The 17,194-nt window shown below is 43.8% G+C and overlaps 1 protein-coding gene across 1 annotated transcript in view; it reads right to left on the reverse strand.

Moving 5' to 3' along the window:
- GTF3C1 (general transcription factor IIIC subunit 1) overlaps nucleotides 1-17,194 on the reverse strand; it is a 102,349-nt gene that overhangs the window by 57,248 nt on the left and 27,907 nt on the right. Inside the window, exons 16-23 of the mRNA XM_018571292.1 lie at nucleotides 8,376-8,479; nucleotides 8,088-8,266; nucleotides 6,056-6,345; nucleotides 5,055-5,103; nucleotides 1,434-1,579; nucleotides 1,058-1,155; nucleotides 701-797; nucleotides 150-327 (exon numbers count right to left, since the gene is read on the reverse strand). Coding sequence (XP_018426794.1) covers nucleotides 150-327; nucleotides 701-797; nucleotides 1,058-1,155; nucleotides 1,434-1,579; nucleotides 5,055-5,103; nucleotides 6,056-6,345; nucleotides 8,088-8,266; nucleotides 8,376-8,479 — 1,141 coding nt within the window. The remainder of the gene's footprint in view (nucleotides 1-149; nucleotides 328-700; nucleotides 798-1,057; nucleotides 1,156-1,433; nucleotides 1,580-5,054; nucleotides 5,104-6,055; nucleotides 6,346-8,087; nucleotides 8,267-8,375; nucleotides 8,480-17,194) is intronic.

A 17,194-nucleotide genomic window follows, 5' to 3' on the forward strand; every position in this document is an offset into this window, starting at 1 on the left:
GGTATTTATCAGTGCATTAGCCATTGTATAATACAGATGTTTTCCTCTAAAAATAAACAGTATTTATGTTGTATATATTAATGAACAATAAATATGACCAGTAAAAGATTGACCGAATTTTGTTAAAATATACTAAAAACGCTGCTTACCCAAAGGTGTATTCAGACAAACAAATTGCAAATCAAACCAAAAATTCTCCACATCTTGAATGGTTTCCAAACGATAAGAACGCTTTTCAAAAGGAAGGTTTGCATGGGCTAAATTGTAATGAGGGTCACATGCAGTTGTATCAACAATTGTTGCATTTTTTTTCACATACACAAATATCTGTAGTGGATAAAAAAAGAAATGCTCTATTGTTTAATGAAAGCAAAATTAACTAACAATTTGATCTTTAAAGGCATAGTCTGCTTTTTTGAAAAAAAATTAATGAGGGATGCACCAATACTGATACTAGTTTTGGTATTGGTGCCGATATGGAGTATTTGGGCAAGTACTCATACTCACCCAAATGCTCCCAATACGTATCCTGATAATGGAACTTCCTGTATCGGGAAGCCGGGCGGCGAGTCATTACACGCCTCCTGACTTTCTGATTGGGCGGGAAGCTGGCTCCATGCTCCCTCACTTCTGCATCTCCAACTATCATGCTCACTTCTGCATCTCCATCTGTTTTCCAGAAATAAGAAACATACTTTACCTGATCTTTTTCTTGAAATTTTTCAGTTGGACCAAACTGCACCAAACCCATACAACTCAGTTTCTGAAGCCCCTGAAACACTGAGAAAACATATCGCCTGTGGGGGGAAAAGTCTGGCATTAATGGTGAAACCGTTTACTAAACCCAGTACCTTTTTGGCAGCCAACATTTGCTCGGTGTGTGCAGTAATAACCAAATAGTAGCTGGGCCCACCCCTCCCACTTCAGCTTTAAAATCTGCTTTTTACTTGTGCACACTTCCATTATATACTCTAAATGAATTGCCTGAATGGCCTAGATTCCATGTCAGATAGTACTAGTTGAATAATGAAAGGTAAGATCAAATATTAGGACATACCTTTTGTACAGCAGCTGTTGACGCATTGGTCTTGGTAGATGTCTGATTAAGGTGTGCTTTTTTATAGGATCATTTAAATAATCCTCAAGGTTGTCAACCTAAAACATACAGAGTTAAGTAAAATGCAGAGGATAAAACAATAATGGAGTAAAATTATTTAACTGCTGTTGGAATAGCCATTAGACTGCACGCTTTAAAGTATCAACAAATTGAAAAAAAAACAAAACCCACAATGCGATAGTGGTTGAGGGTGTTCCAGTAGAGGAAAATAATTCTGGAATGTTGTATAAATATTTTATTTTTATCTTGAATATATTACTGCTGTTTGGCCTATTACACAAAGTATAATCATAATAAATGTTAACAAATATATTACCTTGTAACTGACTTGAACTATTTGTATGAAGATGGAAAGGGGCAAACAGAGTAGGATGTCACTAACAACAACCCAACCAGGTCCAAAGTCACAGTGGAGGGAGGCAGGAGGCACACACCTTATCCAAGACTCTTCTTCAACATATACTAAATAAAAAGAAAGCAGTGGTTACATATATTTTTAGTAATTATTTTGACATACATTGAGGGGGCGCAGAGCATCCCATATTCCAAATGGACCTTACACTTAAGACACTTATACTTAAAGAACTATGAGGTGAGTGATTTCCATTCATCCTCATAGTTAAAGCTGACCTGTGACAAAGAAGCTGTAACAGGTCGGCTCTATTGATCGGGAAGTGAGCAGAAACATGCCGCCGATCAGCTCACTTCCCAATTGTCTCCCTGCAGTGAGCGATGACCATCAGTCACTGCAGGGATTCCCCCCCTCCCCTGCTCGATCCTCCAGCGCCGAGTGGAGGAACGAACGGGTGAGAGGGCGGGCACAGCTGGTTGTGCCTCTAGCTAGGCAGAGCCAGTTGTCACTCACTCAGCTGGGTGGATCTCGACAGTATTATCGTGATCCATCCCGGCTGCATTGCTCTTAGTATATTGCGGGTAATAGCACACTATATACTGAGCTTTGGGTCACGGGAGGAGGTTAGTATATGTCCTCCCGTGACCCTAAAGAGAACTATGGGAAAAAACACTTACCCCATAGTTCTCTTGTAAGTAGGGTTCACACAGTTAAAATTTCAAACTTAATCGATTTCGAAATGTTCGTTCGACTTTCTAATCGTTGATGCGGTGAAATTTCGACTGCAGGGATGGAAAAATTCAAAAAGGAGCATGTTGGAAAGCTTTTCTCAATTGAAGGAAATTCGAACAGTGAATGTGGTTTTCATTTGGAAAATGTAATTTATTCCAAAATCTAATGTTAAATAAAAACAATAAAACGAAATTTCGAACATCAATAGTCAAGCCTCTGACGGTATTATTGAATAGTCAAGCCTCTGACGGTATAACAATAAAACGAAATTTCAAACAATAGTCAAGCCTCTGACTGTATTATTGATTATTTATTCATCCCTTTATCTCCTGAAATGTACTGAGCTCCTAAGTTCTGTTTTATGCTGACAACGCACAGCATTTTGTGGACTCTGTCAGACCAAAGACAAGGAACCGCTGGGTGGAGGAAAGATACTGTATGACTGATCTGATACAAAATTTGTGTGCTCAGATGAAGATACTGATAGCCTTTAACTCCAGAATGGGGAGAATACTTTGGGGACAGTAAACCGGACTGATAAAAAAAATCTTTAAAACCTTTCTTTCCAGAACTGCAGCAATGACTCCATAAAAGAGAAGTTGTGTCAAAAGCTTGAATATCTGCTAATCTTTGAAGGGATGGCAGGTTGGACAACTTGAAGTGGGCCAGAGGTACAGCTTGAGATTTAAGCTTGTATCCTCTGGACACTACATCCTTTTGTCCAGGTGTCCTAAATGCTTTTGGACCAGGTAGCTGCAAATGACAACAGATGTCCTGCACCTTGAAAATTGGGGGCATACCCTCCTTGTGAGGAGAACTTGTTTGCAGGCTTGGAGACTTTGGCATTCCATGGCTTAAGGTAGAAATGTGTCCCAGGCATGGACTTGGGCATAGAGGATAGGGAGAAGTGAAAGGAACTCATCCTAACTTCAGAGGTAGAAGACTTTACTGTCTGAAGTTTAGCTTTGTTTGGTGAGGCAAAAGGGGGCTCTTCCCCCTCCCCCCACTACATCATTAAAATAGTTGTCCAGAGAGGCACCAAAAAAGTGCTCGTCATCAAAAGGCATATGAAATAAGTGTTTTTTCACTGATGTTTGGCAGATAAGCATTTGAGCCAGAGTTCTATGCATGGATAGGAAACCCATTCTAGATATCAAGTGTATGATATCCTGCAAGGCCGTCAAAGGAGTAGTACAGGGTTACAGTCAAAAGCGCTAATTGCTGGAGAACACAGGCATCAGTAAGGATATAATACGGGATCCCTAGACATATCCTACAAGGCCTGACGGAAAACAAGTCCTTAGAAATGGTGTTCAGTGTTTTCGCCAGAGTTTTTAAAATACTGGGATGTCCTCAACAAGGACTGTAAGAGTCTTGCTAAGACAGGAAATGTCTGGGTCCACAAATGGAACAGCCCACTTCTTAAAAAATTCCTTTTCAAAAGGGTACCACTGAGCAAAACGATTGGGGGGAGTGAACATATCCAGATTACTCCAGTTACCGTACAAAATTGATTTTAGTAGAGTGTACTGGGAAGGTTTTGACAGGCTGGGGACTTTTGAAGGAGCCCAGACTGTTGCTATATAAAGTTCAGACCCAGATTGCTCTAGCTTAACAGGTATACACTGTGTCAATAAGGACCAAAATAGTATTCTTAAGACTAGGAGTAATGCCAGTAGACCCTTTAGGCACAAATTCATGTAAAAAAAAAAAAAGACAGGATACATTCCTCCTCTTCCTCAACTGAGTGCACTGAAGTAGCTGCAGGCAAATCAAAGACAGCCTCTGAAAGAAAGCATAAGGATACACCATTGTGTCCCCTGTGTTCCAAGTCCAGAAAATTCAACACTAGACAATGCAGAGGAGGAGGTCATGCAGGGAGAATTGAGGAAACTGCGAGGATCATTGCATTGGTGTGGCTTAGGATAGGGCAGGAAGGCAGAAAGGGCACGGGTAGGAAGTGGCGCGTGCATGTGCAGTGCAAAGACACAAGAAAGGCCTGTGTGGACTCAGCAAAACAGGTGTTGGCACCAATTTCACAATGGCTCATGCAGACAAAGAAAAGCTGATCCTAGGTGCCAAATTCATTATAGCACAGTGCCCCATTCCTGCATCCATAAAATTGTTGTGGCCAGAGCTTCAGTGTTAGAGAGGATGTTAACTCAAAAAATAATATTAGATACATGTGTCTGTTCCGTAATTTTGTCTTTTGGAAATGTAGCCTGCTTGCGTTTCACCGCTTCATTTTTATAGAAATACCTCCCCTTTTCATTCTGACCACGCCAAACACAGAAGCAGATCCATGCCGGAGTGGTCAGTTTGTGTCTTTTGTTTCTTCTTTGGAGATGCCAGACACCATGCCAATGCACATTGTGGCTGTATCTACTTTGGTCAGTTCATCGGAATACCACCCAAACAGCCTGTGTTCTTCCCCGTGTGTTCATTATGCATTCTGAAGGTTTCCTTTCTGTGGTTCCATACTGGTACTGGCTTCAGATGCTCCTCTTCTTTTGTCCAATCTGGCCAATTGCAACCAATTTTCAACCCAACTGAAGAAGAGCTGCGAGCACCAGCATGAAAAGGAAATCATGTGAAAAGGAATCATATAGAATGCATGATACACACGGAGAAGTAGAATACTTGTTGTGTGTTACATCATGCCTGTCCACAGACAACTTACATGGCCCCCATTATGCGGAAGAGACACCTAGAGGAAGGCTGTGCGGTCATGTGTCCACAGAATAAAAGCTCCGGAAAAGGTTAGAAATCAACTTTAATTAACACCTGCAGAGGTTGGAAAAAAAGTGTCAAGTGCGCACCAAGCTCCTATAAAGGGCAAGGCCTTTAACTTACTTAAGCGGTGATTCAGAAGATGCCCGGTGGCCCCCACAGTGCAGACTAACTAGAGAATACCAGGCAGTCTCCAGGGGAACATGCCTCACCAAGGCAGTGTTTGTTCCCTCCAGTGGGCATACTCCCTAAGGAGTCAGCAGGGACAGGGTTTCACCAGCAGGTGTACTGCTGTCCTGGACCTGTAAAGCATTCTCTGTGGCTGACTCACACAGAATACCAGGTGTCTTTGGAGAGTGCCCACAGCAGGCCAGGCCAGTGCCCTATGGTTACATTATAGGCTGGATCTACATTTTTGGCATGATATGGCACGGGTACGGCCTCTAGGACTATGCTAAGGAAAACTTAAAAATGCAGAAATAAGCTCTTTGGCTCTGCAGTAAATTAAGGATCTTAATTTTCATAACAAGGGGATCTTGACAGAACTAGTCTTGTAGAAAGGGTATGGCTTCTCTCGGAGATGTCCATTCACCTTAGTCACAAGCATAAAAATATATCTTTGTTGCTGGTGTCCAATTTGCTGTAGGTACCAGTATAACTCTCATTTTAGAATTAACCCTGTGACTCCTAATTAACAATATAGAAATGATGATTCCCTACTACTAGGGATGCACCAATATCGTTTTTTCGGTATAGAGTTCGAGTACCGATACTTTGTTTTCGGTACTGGCCGATACCGAGTAGAGAAACCAATGCTTCGGCTGGCATGGAGCCGGCTTCCCGGGCAATCAGGAAGCTGGGCGGAATATGTTTACCCGCCGCCTGGCTTCCTGAGAAGCGGATTTCCTGAGCAATCAGCATCATACCGGAGCTTCGGGTATCCGGGAAGTTATTGCAACATTTTGGCGAGTACAAGTATCGGCATCAGTGCACCCCTACCTACTACACTGGGTGTGAAGAATACCACAAACTGAAATAAGTTCCCATGAATAAGATAAGCCTGTACAAAATTTACCACACAATAATTAAAATAAAGTACCAGATTCAGTTTTTTCTTCTTTTGCTGTGTTTGATGTACTTTCTTCTGTATTATCAGCTGTAATACACTTTTCAACCTCAGGGCCTAAAACATCCTCTGTATTAGAACAGCTGTCTGTAAGGTGGCAAGATGGCGGCATGTCATCCTCACACTTTTTATCTTGAGTGTTACCAGAAGGTGGCTTGCTCTCTGGTGTTTTCTGCTGCGGCAATGTATGCATGGGGTGACCATAGACAATATACCAGAGATAGATATGTGTTATTTTCAAGCGTGGCATTTTTGGAAGATAGCCAAGAGTACGGCCAAGTCCAGGAACTGTGGGGGAAAAAAAATATTATATAACTTTATAAGCCTACAAAACATGTTCATCTATGAAATGCAAACAAAAGTAAAAGGTCAGGAGGACTAATTTCTCTTATGCTCCTTAGCTTCATGTATTTGCCATAATGTGGTATTTACCTTATATTACATTCAACCAGAAAATGTAAATATGCTAGCAACATTAGTTTTTGCCTTTATTCGCACAGTACAAGTGTACATGCATTATTTCCAGGGTGAAAGGCTCTGCAAATTGTTTAGAAATACAACTCTTAAAATTGTATGTCCAAACAGCTAGGCCCCGTTCACATCTGGGCGTTTTGTAGCGCGTTCGAACGCTCTGCAAAATGCTCAAACACCGAAGTCCCATTATTTCCTATGGATATGGTTCACACCTGGGCATATTACAGGCCGTATGAACGCGCTACAAAAAGTCCTACGCCGAAGTACAGGAGCTTCTTTGGGGCGTTTTTGTCACGCGTTTCCATTGGGATACAGCCAAGTAGCCCTCGGAAACGCGCGTTTGGCGTGCGTTTTTTTATATATTCGCATATTCGATACGCCTAGGTGCGAATCCAGCATTAGAGCCCCTGTTGTGTTTTACTGGAGTTATGTTGGAGATTTTCCCTCACCTGTTATCTGGTAAAACTATTGTCCCTGGGTCAGTGAGTGAGGAAAACTAACACAGACATAGGGTCCTTTGCTAAATTTAATTTTCATCATTTCATCTGGGGAGATTTAAGTTTTTTTATGGCCATTTTGTGTTTGAACTGCGGAAAGGAACAACTAGCCTAACTCTGTGTTACGCTGTGTTTAATGCCTGAGGATTCCAATCCCTGAGTCAGCACAACTGTGGGCTCTTTCTGCTAAGCCTCTTAACCGGGACATCTATGCCACCAACTCTCCTATGACAAATTCGTCCTGGAATTATGGCTGAGATTGCTGGACAACAGGAAAATTCCAAATTGCAAAAGTTCACCTCCCATAACTAAAAAGGGTGTTTGAGATTATTCAGAAGCCATTGACATGAATTTGCACCTCATGGTCCACTATTTAACGACACCTATGCTCCACACTACTCTTTACTTAACCCTTTCGCTGCCAAGCCCTCCGGAACATTTTTCAAATCAGCTGGCCAAGCCATTTTTGAATTTTCTGCAATTTTTTCCTATTGATTTGATTTTCAACTGCTGCGTTGCTAGCGTTTGTAAAAGACCCCCCAAACCATATATTTTCTGAAAGCGCAGGCTCGGTAGAATAAAAAGATGGTGATACTAAATTTGTAGGCCCTGCGATAATTGCGCAAATGTTTCTCAAATTAATATTAAACCGATAAAAATACACAATTCAATTGTTAAAACACACCAAAATCAGTATCCGTGCACAAAAAAAAATATTTTTTGACATAAAGCTCAACCAGATGGTCGCTAAAGCTCAACCAGAACAGCAGAGGTGGTTGCAATGCTTTACTGGCTCCAATGCAAACAATGCACATTGTTTCTTTTATGAAGAAGTGTGTATTTATTACTTTTTCTAAAAGATGAAGTTTCCCCTTAAAAAGGGTAGAAATAATGGCTACAGGGAGACACTAACCCTGTAAAATATGGATAGTCTGACAGTATAAAACTTAACTAAACTGGGAGAAAACTAAGCAAATTAGGAACAAAATAATTGTTTTGCATAACTTTACAATGTATTGGAAAAGCGTCCGCATAAATAATGAAAATCTTTGCACATACCTATAATTGGATGATAATTTTTTAACTGTTTCACATCCATTGAATCTTGGCCTCCAAGCACATCTTTAGCACTGTCACCCAGGAAGAGAGAGGTCTTGTGTTTTTCTCCTTTGTTTTCTTTGTTTTGTTCATCAGGTTCAGCCTTACCAGGAGTGGACGCACTGTGAGGCAAGCGTGCTCTGAGCACAACAAAAGACAGTAGATAACATAATAGAATGAAACTACAATGAAGAATTTAAATATGACAGCTTTTAGCTGAAGTGTTATGTGCTTTACCCTCTTACTTACCGGTTCCCTGAAGTAGAATTTGACATGCGAAAACGAATTTGTTCAACAGTGCTTTTAACCAAAGGATCACTTGGATTAATTGATGGATGAACCACAAATTCCACCTGTTAAAAAGTAAAAATGAGATAGACTATAAAATGTTAATGTAGCACAAGGCTAAGTTAACTACTTTTATTAAAAAATATATATTATATAATTTAAAATGAAACAACCGAGATGCAATTGTGCAGACTTTTATTTTTAATTTAAGGGTGTTGAACAAAAATATCATATGAAACATTTAGGAACTGCAACCATTTTTATAAAGTCCACTCCACAAGGACTCAAATGTAATTGAACAAATTAACACAATCATAAATAACATTTTCATTACAATACTTTGTTGAGAATCCTTTGCTGGCAACGACTGCTTGAAGTCTGGAATGCATGGACATCACAAAACTCTGGGTTTCCTAATTTGTGATGTTTTGCCAGGTCTTTACTGCAGCTGTCTTCAGTGGTTTGTTTGTGGGTCTTTCTGCCCTGTTTTGGTCTTCAGTAAGTGAAATGCATGCTCAATAGGGTTGAGCTAAGTTGATTGACTCGGCCATTGCAGAACATTCCATTTGTTTGCCTTAAAAACGCCTGGGTTGCTTTCACAGTATGCTTTGGGTAACTGTCCATCTGTAAAGTGAAGCATCGTCCAATCAATTAGCAGACCACTTATCCCTATAAACTTCATAATTCATCTAACTGCTTCTGTCACATCATCAATGAACACTAATGACCCAGTGCCATTGGAAGTCATGCAGGCCCATGTCATCACACTGCCTCCACTGTGTTTTACAGATGATGTGTATGCTTCAGATCATGAGCCGTTCCAAGCCTTCTCCACACTTTTTTCTTCCCATCATTCTGGTACAGGTTGATCTTGGTTTCATCTGTCCAAAGAATGCTGTTCCAGAACTGGGCTGGCTTTTTTTTAAATCAGATAGTTTTTATTCAATTTTACATAGTAGAAAATACAAAAAAAAAAAAACACATATGCAGAAACAAAAGCAACAAGGAAAAGAAAAGAAATATCCATATCCGTACGAATCAAACTCGACAAGAACATACTGCCCACCAATTACAGAGTACCTTAAATATCGATTTTTGTAGAAGCCTCCTGAACCCACTACATAAACATCGCAACATACACCCACATATATCCTTCCTTCCACCTCGTATTCAAAAGTCATAGAGGTCTGAGCCCCATTACTTTGTCATACATCAGGGAACGCTAGGAGAGGTACGTGGAAGCCAGCTACACAGAGGTGTCCTGCCCACGGTATGTCAACCAGTTATCCCAAAGGGAGTGAAACCATGTCAGGGTGCCCCGTTGTTGAAAGGTGATACGCTCATATGCAATGATCCTATCCAATTCCGCATGCCACAGCTTCAGTGTAGGTGGGGAGGAGGATATCCACTTATGGACCACTAGCCTGGTAGCAGTGAATAGTGCGCGTTTAAGGGCCAGGACTGTGTGTTGAGTGAGGTCCGTGTCCTCCACTATACCAAGGACGCACACCAATGGTGAATTAGATAGGGAGGATGCAAACACATGATTGAGAGTGTTTATGACCTTATCCCAGTACAGGACCAATTTCGGGCATCTCCATAGTAGGCGTATCAGGGAGCCACGTCTAAAGCCACACTTGGGACAATTGGAGTCAGCCCTCAATCCTATGCGAAACAAAAACTCAGGGGTGCGATACGTTCTGTGAACAATGAACAGTTGAGTCAGCCTGTGCGTAGGGGATAGTGAGACCTGCGTGACCCCCTGTAGGACATCTTCCCAAGTGTCATCCGACATGGGGCCCACATCACCCTCCCAACTCTCTCTGCACCGTAGAGGGAGAAGAGCAGGCAACTTAACAAATGAGCATACAGGAAGGAGATAATCCCTTTGGTGTCAGCGGCCAACAGTACCGTGTCAAGTACCGGGGTGGGCGAGATCACTGGGGGACTCCCTGAAAATTGGGACCTTAGGTCGTGTGCCACCTGGAGGAACTGGAAGTACCACCTACCGGAGAGGCCGTGCGTGTCCACTAAGTGTTGGAAGTCACACAGTGTACCCTCCTGATATAACTGGGAAACTGATATCACCCCTCTTGTAGACCAGTTCACAATGCCCCGGAGTGGGAGAAGCTCCGGAAGGCGACCGTTCCGCCACAACGGAGTATATCTAGTGAGGGTAGAAATACCCATCACCGTTTTGGCCGCCTCCCAGACCTGCCCCATCAACCGCACAGTAGGGAGGGTAGAATGAGTCTTAACGTACAGGTCACTGTCCAAGTAATGTAAGGGGCTCAGTCCTTGAAACAAATATAGTAGCATAAGAAACGATTGGGATTGATGGTCCTCAACTGCCCAGGCTGTAAAGTGTTGTAGTTGAGCAGCCAGGAAGAAGATCCAGGGATTGGGGAGGGTCAGCCCTCCCGAAACCTTGGGTCGCTGGAGGACATCAAGCCGCAATCTTGGAGGTTTCATCTTCCAGACCAGTTCCCTAAAAATACAGTCAATTAAGCGGAAGGTCTTTTTAGGAATCCAAAGAGGAGAATTATGGAGGACATATAGCAACTGAGGCATCCAGATCATTTTAATTAAGTTTACCCTTCCAGCCACCGACAGCGGTAATTTGGCCCATGAATTACGTTGAGATTTAAATCTAGTCAAAAGGGGGTGTAGGTTCAGAGTAAGGTAATCCCCGGGGAAGGCAGTCATTTGGATACCAAGGTAGGTGATAGTGGTCTTCACCTGTAAGTGCGCCGCATTCGCAGCCAATGGGGCGCGTAGTGAATCCAGAGGGAGGAGGTTGGACTTGTCCCAGTTAACAACCAGTCCGGAGTACGTGGCAAATTCCGACAGCAGAGACATGACATTAGACAAGGACGCCTCCGTGTCCGCTAAGAACAACAGAGTATCGTCCGCATATAGGGCAATTTTTTCCTCCTGCAAGCCCCTCCTAAAGCCTATCACATCCGCAGAGCGCCTGACCAGTGCCGCAAGAGGTTCAATGGCTAGGGCAAACAACAAAGGCGACAGCGGGCATCCCTGTCTGGTGCCCCTCTGCAAAGCAAAGGCAGAAGACAGGGAGTCGTTAATTTTAATTCTCGCAGAGGGGCGGCAGTACAGTAAGCGCACCCATTTGCAAAAGTTTGGGCCAAAGCCAAAGGCTGACAGAACGGCCCACAAGTACCGCCATTCAACACTGTCAAACGCCTTTGCAATGTCCAAAGCGAGTAGAGCCCTGCCGCCCGAGTTGTTCACAGGGACCTGCATGTTCAGGAACACCCTGCGGATATTAATGGCCGTGGATTTGTTGGGCATGAAGCCGGATTGATCGGAATGAACCACCAAAGTAATTTTATGTGATAGTCTATTGGCAAGCACTTTAGCCAGAATCTTAAGATCGGTGTTCAAAAGGGAAATAGGCCTGTATGCTTCCGGTACCAGCGGGTTTTTATTTTTTTGGGGTATCACAACTATGGTGGCCTCATACATCGTATCGGGTAAATGACCTATGGAGAAGGCGTCATTATAAACCTCTAGGAGGTTGGGAAGAAGGGCCGTAGGATAGGATTTATATACCTCAATAGGCAGTCCATCCGGACCAGGGGCCTTGCCAGTAGGAAAGCTAGTTAGGGCGATTTCCAGCTCCTCCAGAGTGATAGGGGCCTCCAGTTGCAAGCCATCAGCCAGTGAGAGGGGAGGGAGGGAAATACCACTCAAATAGGCCAAAAGCTCGGTTTCAGAGTATCCAGCCCTTGTTGTTTGGTACAATGAGGCATAGAAGTCTCGGAAAATGGCCGACACCTTGTCCTGGCTTGAGTGCGTAACCCCCGCAGAGTCAGAGATGGCTCCGATATAGCTTGAGGGTTGCTGAGCCCTAGCTATCTGGGCCAGCAGTTTACCTGCAGCATCTCCCTCCGCCCAAAATACCCGCTTGGTGAAGAATAGTTTATTTTGGGACTGTTCCTCCAATAGGGCATCAAGGGAACTCTGCGCTGTCAACCAGTCAGCCTCAGCCTCTGCTGTGGGGGCGTGTACAAACGCCCGTTCGCTGTCGGCCACTCGCTGACAAGCCTGATCCAGTCCCCTTCTAGTTTTAGACTTAATGGAGCTAACATTTTTAATGAAGATTCCCCTTAGCTTTCAAGGTGTCCCATACCACACCGACAGGCGAGGAAGGGGCATTGACCGACAAGAAAAATCGAACGTCATTCTCCAATGCTGCGTGATCTTGAAATAGCGTCAACCAAAACGGGTGTAGTCGCCAGGGGAGTGTGGACCAGCGTCTACCCAAGCGTATCCGGACGGACAACATGGAGTGGTCAGAGAGACATCTCGGGTGAATTTCTACTAAATTGACATGCGTAAGCATTTCGGGCGGGCCCAAGGCTAGATCGATTCGTGAAAGGGAGTTATGAGACTTGGAGTGGCAAGTATATTGCAGATCCCTGGGGTGAGTTAGGCACCACAAATCCACCAGTCCCATTTCTGTGCAGAGTCTGCTGAGAGGGGTGTCAGGGGTTTGATCCCTAGCTGAATTATGGGGGAACCTATCAAGACTTGAGTTCAGGACACCGTTGAAGTCACCCACCACAAGGACCGGAATCGGCAGTTTATCCGCCAGGAAGTGAGCTAGGTCTTTGAGCACAGCATTGGAGAATGGCGGTGGGATATAAATGGAGGCAATTACACAGGTTAGCTCTAAAATGTGACAGTGATGAAATACATAGCGCCCCGCTTCGTCTACTTTAATCTGCGTGCAGGAGAACGGCAAATTCTTATGAATGAGAATTGAGACTCCCCTGGAGTACGAGGAGTAGCAGGAGTGATACGTGGTTTGACAAAAGCGTCTGCTCAGGGCACCAGAGGTGTCCTTGGTCAGATGTGTCTCCTGCAGGCAGATAACAGAGGGTTTAACCCGCATAATACAACCGAAAACAGAGCGCCGTTTCGCTGCATCCCCCAACCCCCTCACATTCCAGGAGACCAGTGTCACTAGGTGATCAGACATAGGCAATGCATAACATCTGGCAACAGGCAGAAGTGAACCATAGTAGGGCTCATCGAGACCAGTCCACAGAAGCCTCTAGTGAGCATGGCTAGGTACAGCAGTTCTCATCGAAAGAACATCCAGAGCATATGGAGCAACAAAAATAGAGAAAAGAAAAAAAGGTAGAGTTTCAGGAACAAAGTCATAATGTAGTACAGCTTAAACAAAAAGCAAAACCCCAGGGTGGGATCGTCCACGCAGGGAAACCTTCGGGGGAAGATGGCAACAGGCCATAACATCCATCGTATGTATCCCATAACAGAACCAAAACATCATAGGGACTCCTTCCAATGCGGCAGAGCCAACAACATAAAAAGGTGGAGAGGTCATCTCCCACGCACAGCTAGATGAGGTGGGTTACCATACTGTGAAGTAGAGAAAGAAAAACCACTCCGTGTGGGTGGCCAGGCCCTTAAGTGGCCGATGAGGCCCGACGGCGGTCAAATTTATCCAGCCAGGATGAAGCTTGGGAGGGGACGTCAAAAAAGTGGGTTTCTCCATCGGCGATCACACGGAGCCTTGCAGGATAGATCATAGAGTAGGACAGGTGGAGATGTTGGAGACGCTTCTTGACATCTAGGAATTTGGAGTTGCACCTCTTGAGAGAAGTCAGGGAATAACATAATCTTGGAGCCGGCCAGAGAGATTTCCCCCAAATCCCGTGCCTTCCGCAGGATGCGTTCCTTGTCCCGATAATTCAGAAGCCGAATCAGCATTGGCCTAGGCGGGTTTCCAGGTGGTAAAGGGCGAGACGGAACCCTGTGAGCTCTTTCCACAGCAAACAGAGGGGACAGGTAAGTGTTCCCAAATACTTCACAGAGCCAGGATTCCATGTAATCAGTGGCATTTGCCCCTTCCGTGCGTTCCGGAATGCCGACCGCACGGATGTTGTTTCGGCGCAGCCTGTTCTCCACATCATCCATTTTCAGGGTGTAAGCAGAAATATCATGCAATGCCGTCTTAACATCAGAGATCAGTGGGGTCGTAGTGTCTTCCAGCCCACTCACCCTGCCTTCCAGGGCAGAAGTGCGGTCCCGCACTTTCTGCAGATCATGGCGCATGAAGGATGTGTCAGCCCTCATCCCCTGCACCTGATCTGTGAGAGATGTCAGCGCAGTGTTGCAAAGCTGTACAGCTGAGAAAACATCAGAGATGGTAGGCTCAGTCGGCTTAGTTTTGGTCTTAGATGCCTTGGGGCCCTTAAGAGCTCTAGGCACTGTACTCACAGTCACTGCGGTAGCATCCGGGTCCACAGAGTCAGAGAAGTGTGAGGAATCCGGCCCCATATCCCTCCCAGACGCTCGGTCTGCGGAATAGGAGAGTCGGCGTGCCTTGGCCGGTGTGTCCGGATGTCGGGCGAAGCGTTCCAGTCTCACCGCAGCATCCCTGTTCCTGTCCCCCGTTTGCTTACTGGGGGTGGGAAGTACAGGATGCGAGCCGCCGCCGCCATCTTGGAGCGCCGATGCGAGGCCTTTACTGTCCTTTTTAGACATCTCCCTATGTCAAATCACGGTTCCGCTGCCCACAGGAACAGATCACCGGGTTCACGACACTTAGGCAGTCCACCGGAGGTTTGCACAAGGATGTGGGTAAGCCCAAACAGGTTACTTCCAGGATGAATGGTGAGAGAGCTCTCCGGGACACGTCCTACTACATGCGGCTGCTGGCCACGCCCCCGGGCTGGCTTTTTTAGATATTTTTCGGCAAAGTCTAATCTGGCCTTTCTATTATTGAGGGTTATGAATGGCTTGCACCTTGTGGAGAACCCTCTGTATTTGCTCTTGTGATGTCTTCTTTTTATGGTAGACTTGGATAATGATATGTTTAGTTGCTGCAGAGTGTTCTTCACTTGGCTGGATGTTGTGAAGGGGTTTTTCTTTACAATGGAAAGGATCCTACGATCATCCACCAGTTGTTTTCCATGGACTTCCAGGCCATCTTGTGTTGAAGAGCTCATGTGTGTTCTTTTTTTTTCTCAGAATGTACTAAACTGTTGATTTGGCCACTCCTAATGTTCCTGCTATCTCTCTGATGGATTTCTTTTTTTTGCAGCCTAAAGATGGCCTGCTTTACATGCATTGAGAACTCCTCTCAATGCATGTTGTGGATTCACAGCAACAGCTTCCAAATACTAATGCCACATCAGGAATCAACTCTAGACTTTTTACCTGCTTAACTGATGATGAAAGGATAGAATAGCCCACACCTGTCCATGAGTCAATTGTCTAATTACTTTTGGTCCCTTGAAAAAAGAGGGCGCTACATATTAAAGAGCTGTAATTACTAAACCCTTCCTCCAATATGGATGTGTATACCCTCAACCTAAAGCTGGAGAGATTGCACTTTAAGCCTAGCTTCTTTATTTAACTGTAACACTGAATGTATTTTGGTAAACAGCCAAAATAACAAAAATTGTGTCAGTGTACAATTATATCCGACTTTGAGGGTGACATGGGAAGAACAAAACAAAAATCCTTTAAATTGCATTCTTGGGAGATTCCTTTAAGCTGTATTTGGTGTTGTGGAACAGTACGATTTTATCAAACAGTATGAGTGACACCATATTTTGCATCACATATTATGGATGTGTAACTGAATGTTTTACCTTTTGACATTTAGCTCGACTTAAATACAGCAACAGTACCCCATTTGAGTAATTTCAACGTGAAAAAGTCTTTTTAGGTAGTTCTGGCTACAAAAATAGCTACACATAGCAGTGACTGGGGTGTATGAAAGCAGCTTGATATTTGAGAGATAACAGTTAGAAACATTATACAGACTCTATAGAGAGCATTTAAACATTTAGGACAGGATGCAATTTAAAGTAGGACACACAGCATGCAGATTTGCAGCCCAAAAAGGCACAATAAAGTACACTATATATGGTATATTTCACAGAAAAAGTAAGGAATTCTGTACAGACTCTATAAACAGTGATGGCCACAACTGCTGAACACTTTCTGTAAATGTTAGGCTGACATGCTGAAGCTCTTGTATCATTCAGATGAGACAAAGACCTGGAACCACTAAACAGGTAAGGATTTCCGTAATGCATGCCCTTTCAAGCCAGTCAACTTGCATTTTTGGAAGGGGTCCCCTGTATTTCTCTCATGACAGATTTATGTTAAAATATTTATATACAGTATTTATTTGCTCAAATGTTCTTAAAACTACAAATAAAAATGTTCTGTTTACCTTGATTTTCACCTTTTCTATTTGTTTATCTACTTACAGTTTATGAAATATGGGTATATTAGAGCTAAAATGTTCTCTTTGTAAATTTACTATGGTTAAAAAGATATATTTTCTTCTCACAATAATTATGCTGCAATTAAAAAAGGGAAAAAAAAACCTGCAACCCAAATATAATGTGTACTAATGCCACTCCAGCCTTATCTGTCTTTGTACCATATGTTTCTGGCTTTGTTGGTGGAAAGTTGTGCTGCTATATCATGTACTCCCCTTCACCAACCCACTGTATGCCCCTGGAATTTTCAATGAAAGCCATTACAGCCACAAGGCATACTTCTTGTCTGCCAATGTCAAGCCTCACTGAAGAACTGTTGACTGTCAGACTCTTAGACATGCCCCGTGGGCTTCAGGGGGTGTCAGTCACAACTGCTGTGTCTTATGTGGTGCATACAACTTTCATAAAGCCAGTTTCATCTGGACGAGAAAGAGCTACTGCAGAGCACATTCCCTGTGCACACTGAAACCTAGGAATTGCAGCCAATAC

The sequence above is a fragment of the Nanorana parkeri genome, unplaced genomic scaffold (genome assembly GCF_000935625.1).
Source record: "Nanorana parkeri isolate BGI_ZX_2015 unplaced genomic scaffold, ASM93562v1 scaffold1727, whole genome shotgun sequence".
Classification (NCBI taxonomy): Eukaryota; Metazoa; Chordata; class Amphibia; order Anura; family Dicroglossidae; genus Nanorana; species Nanorana parkeri.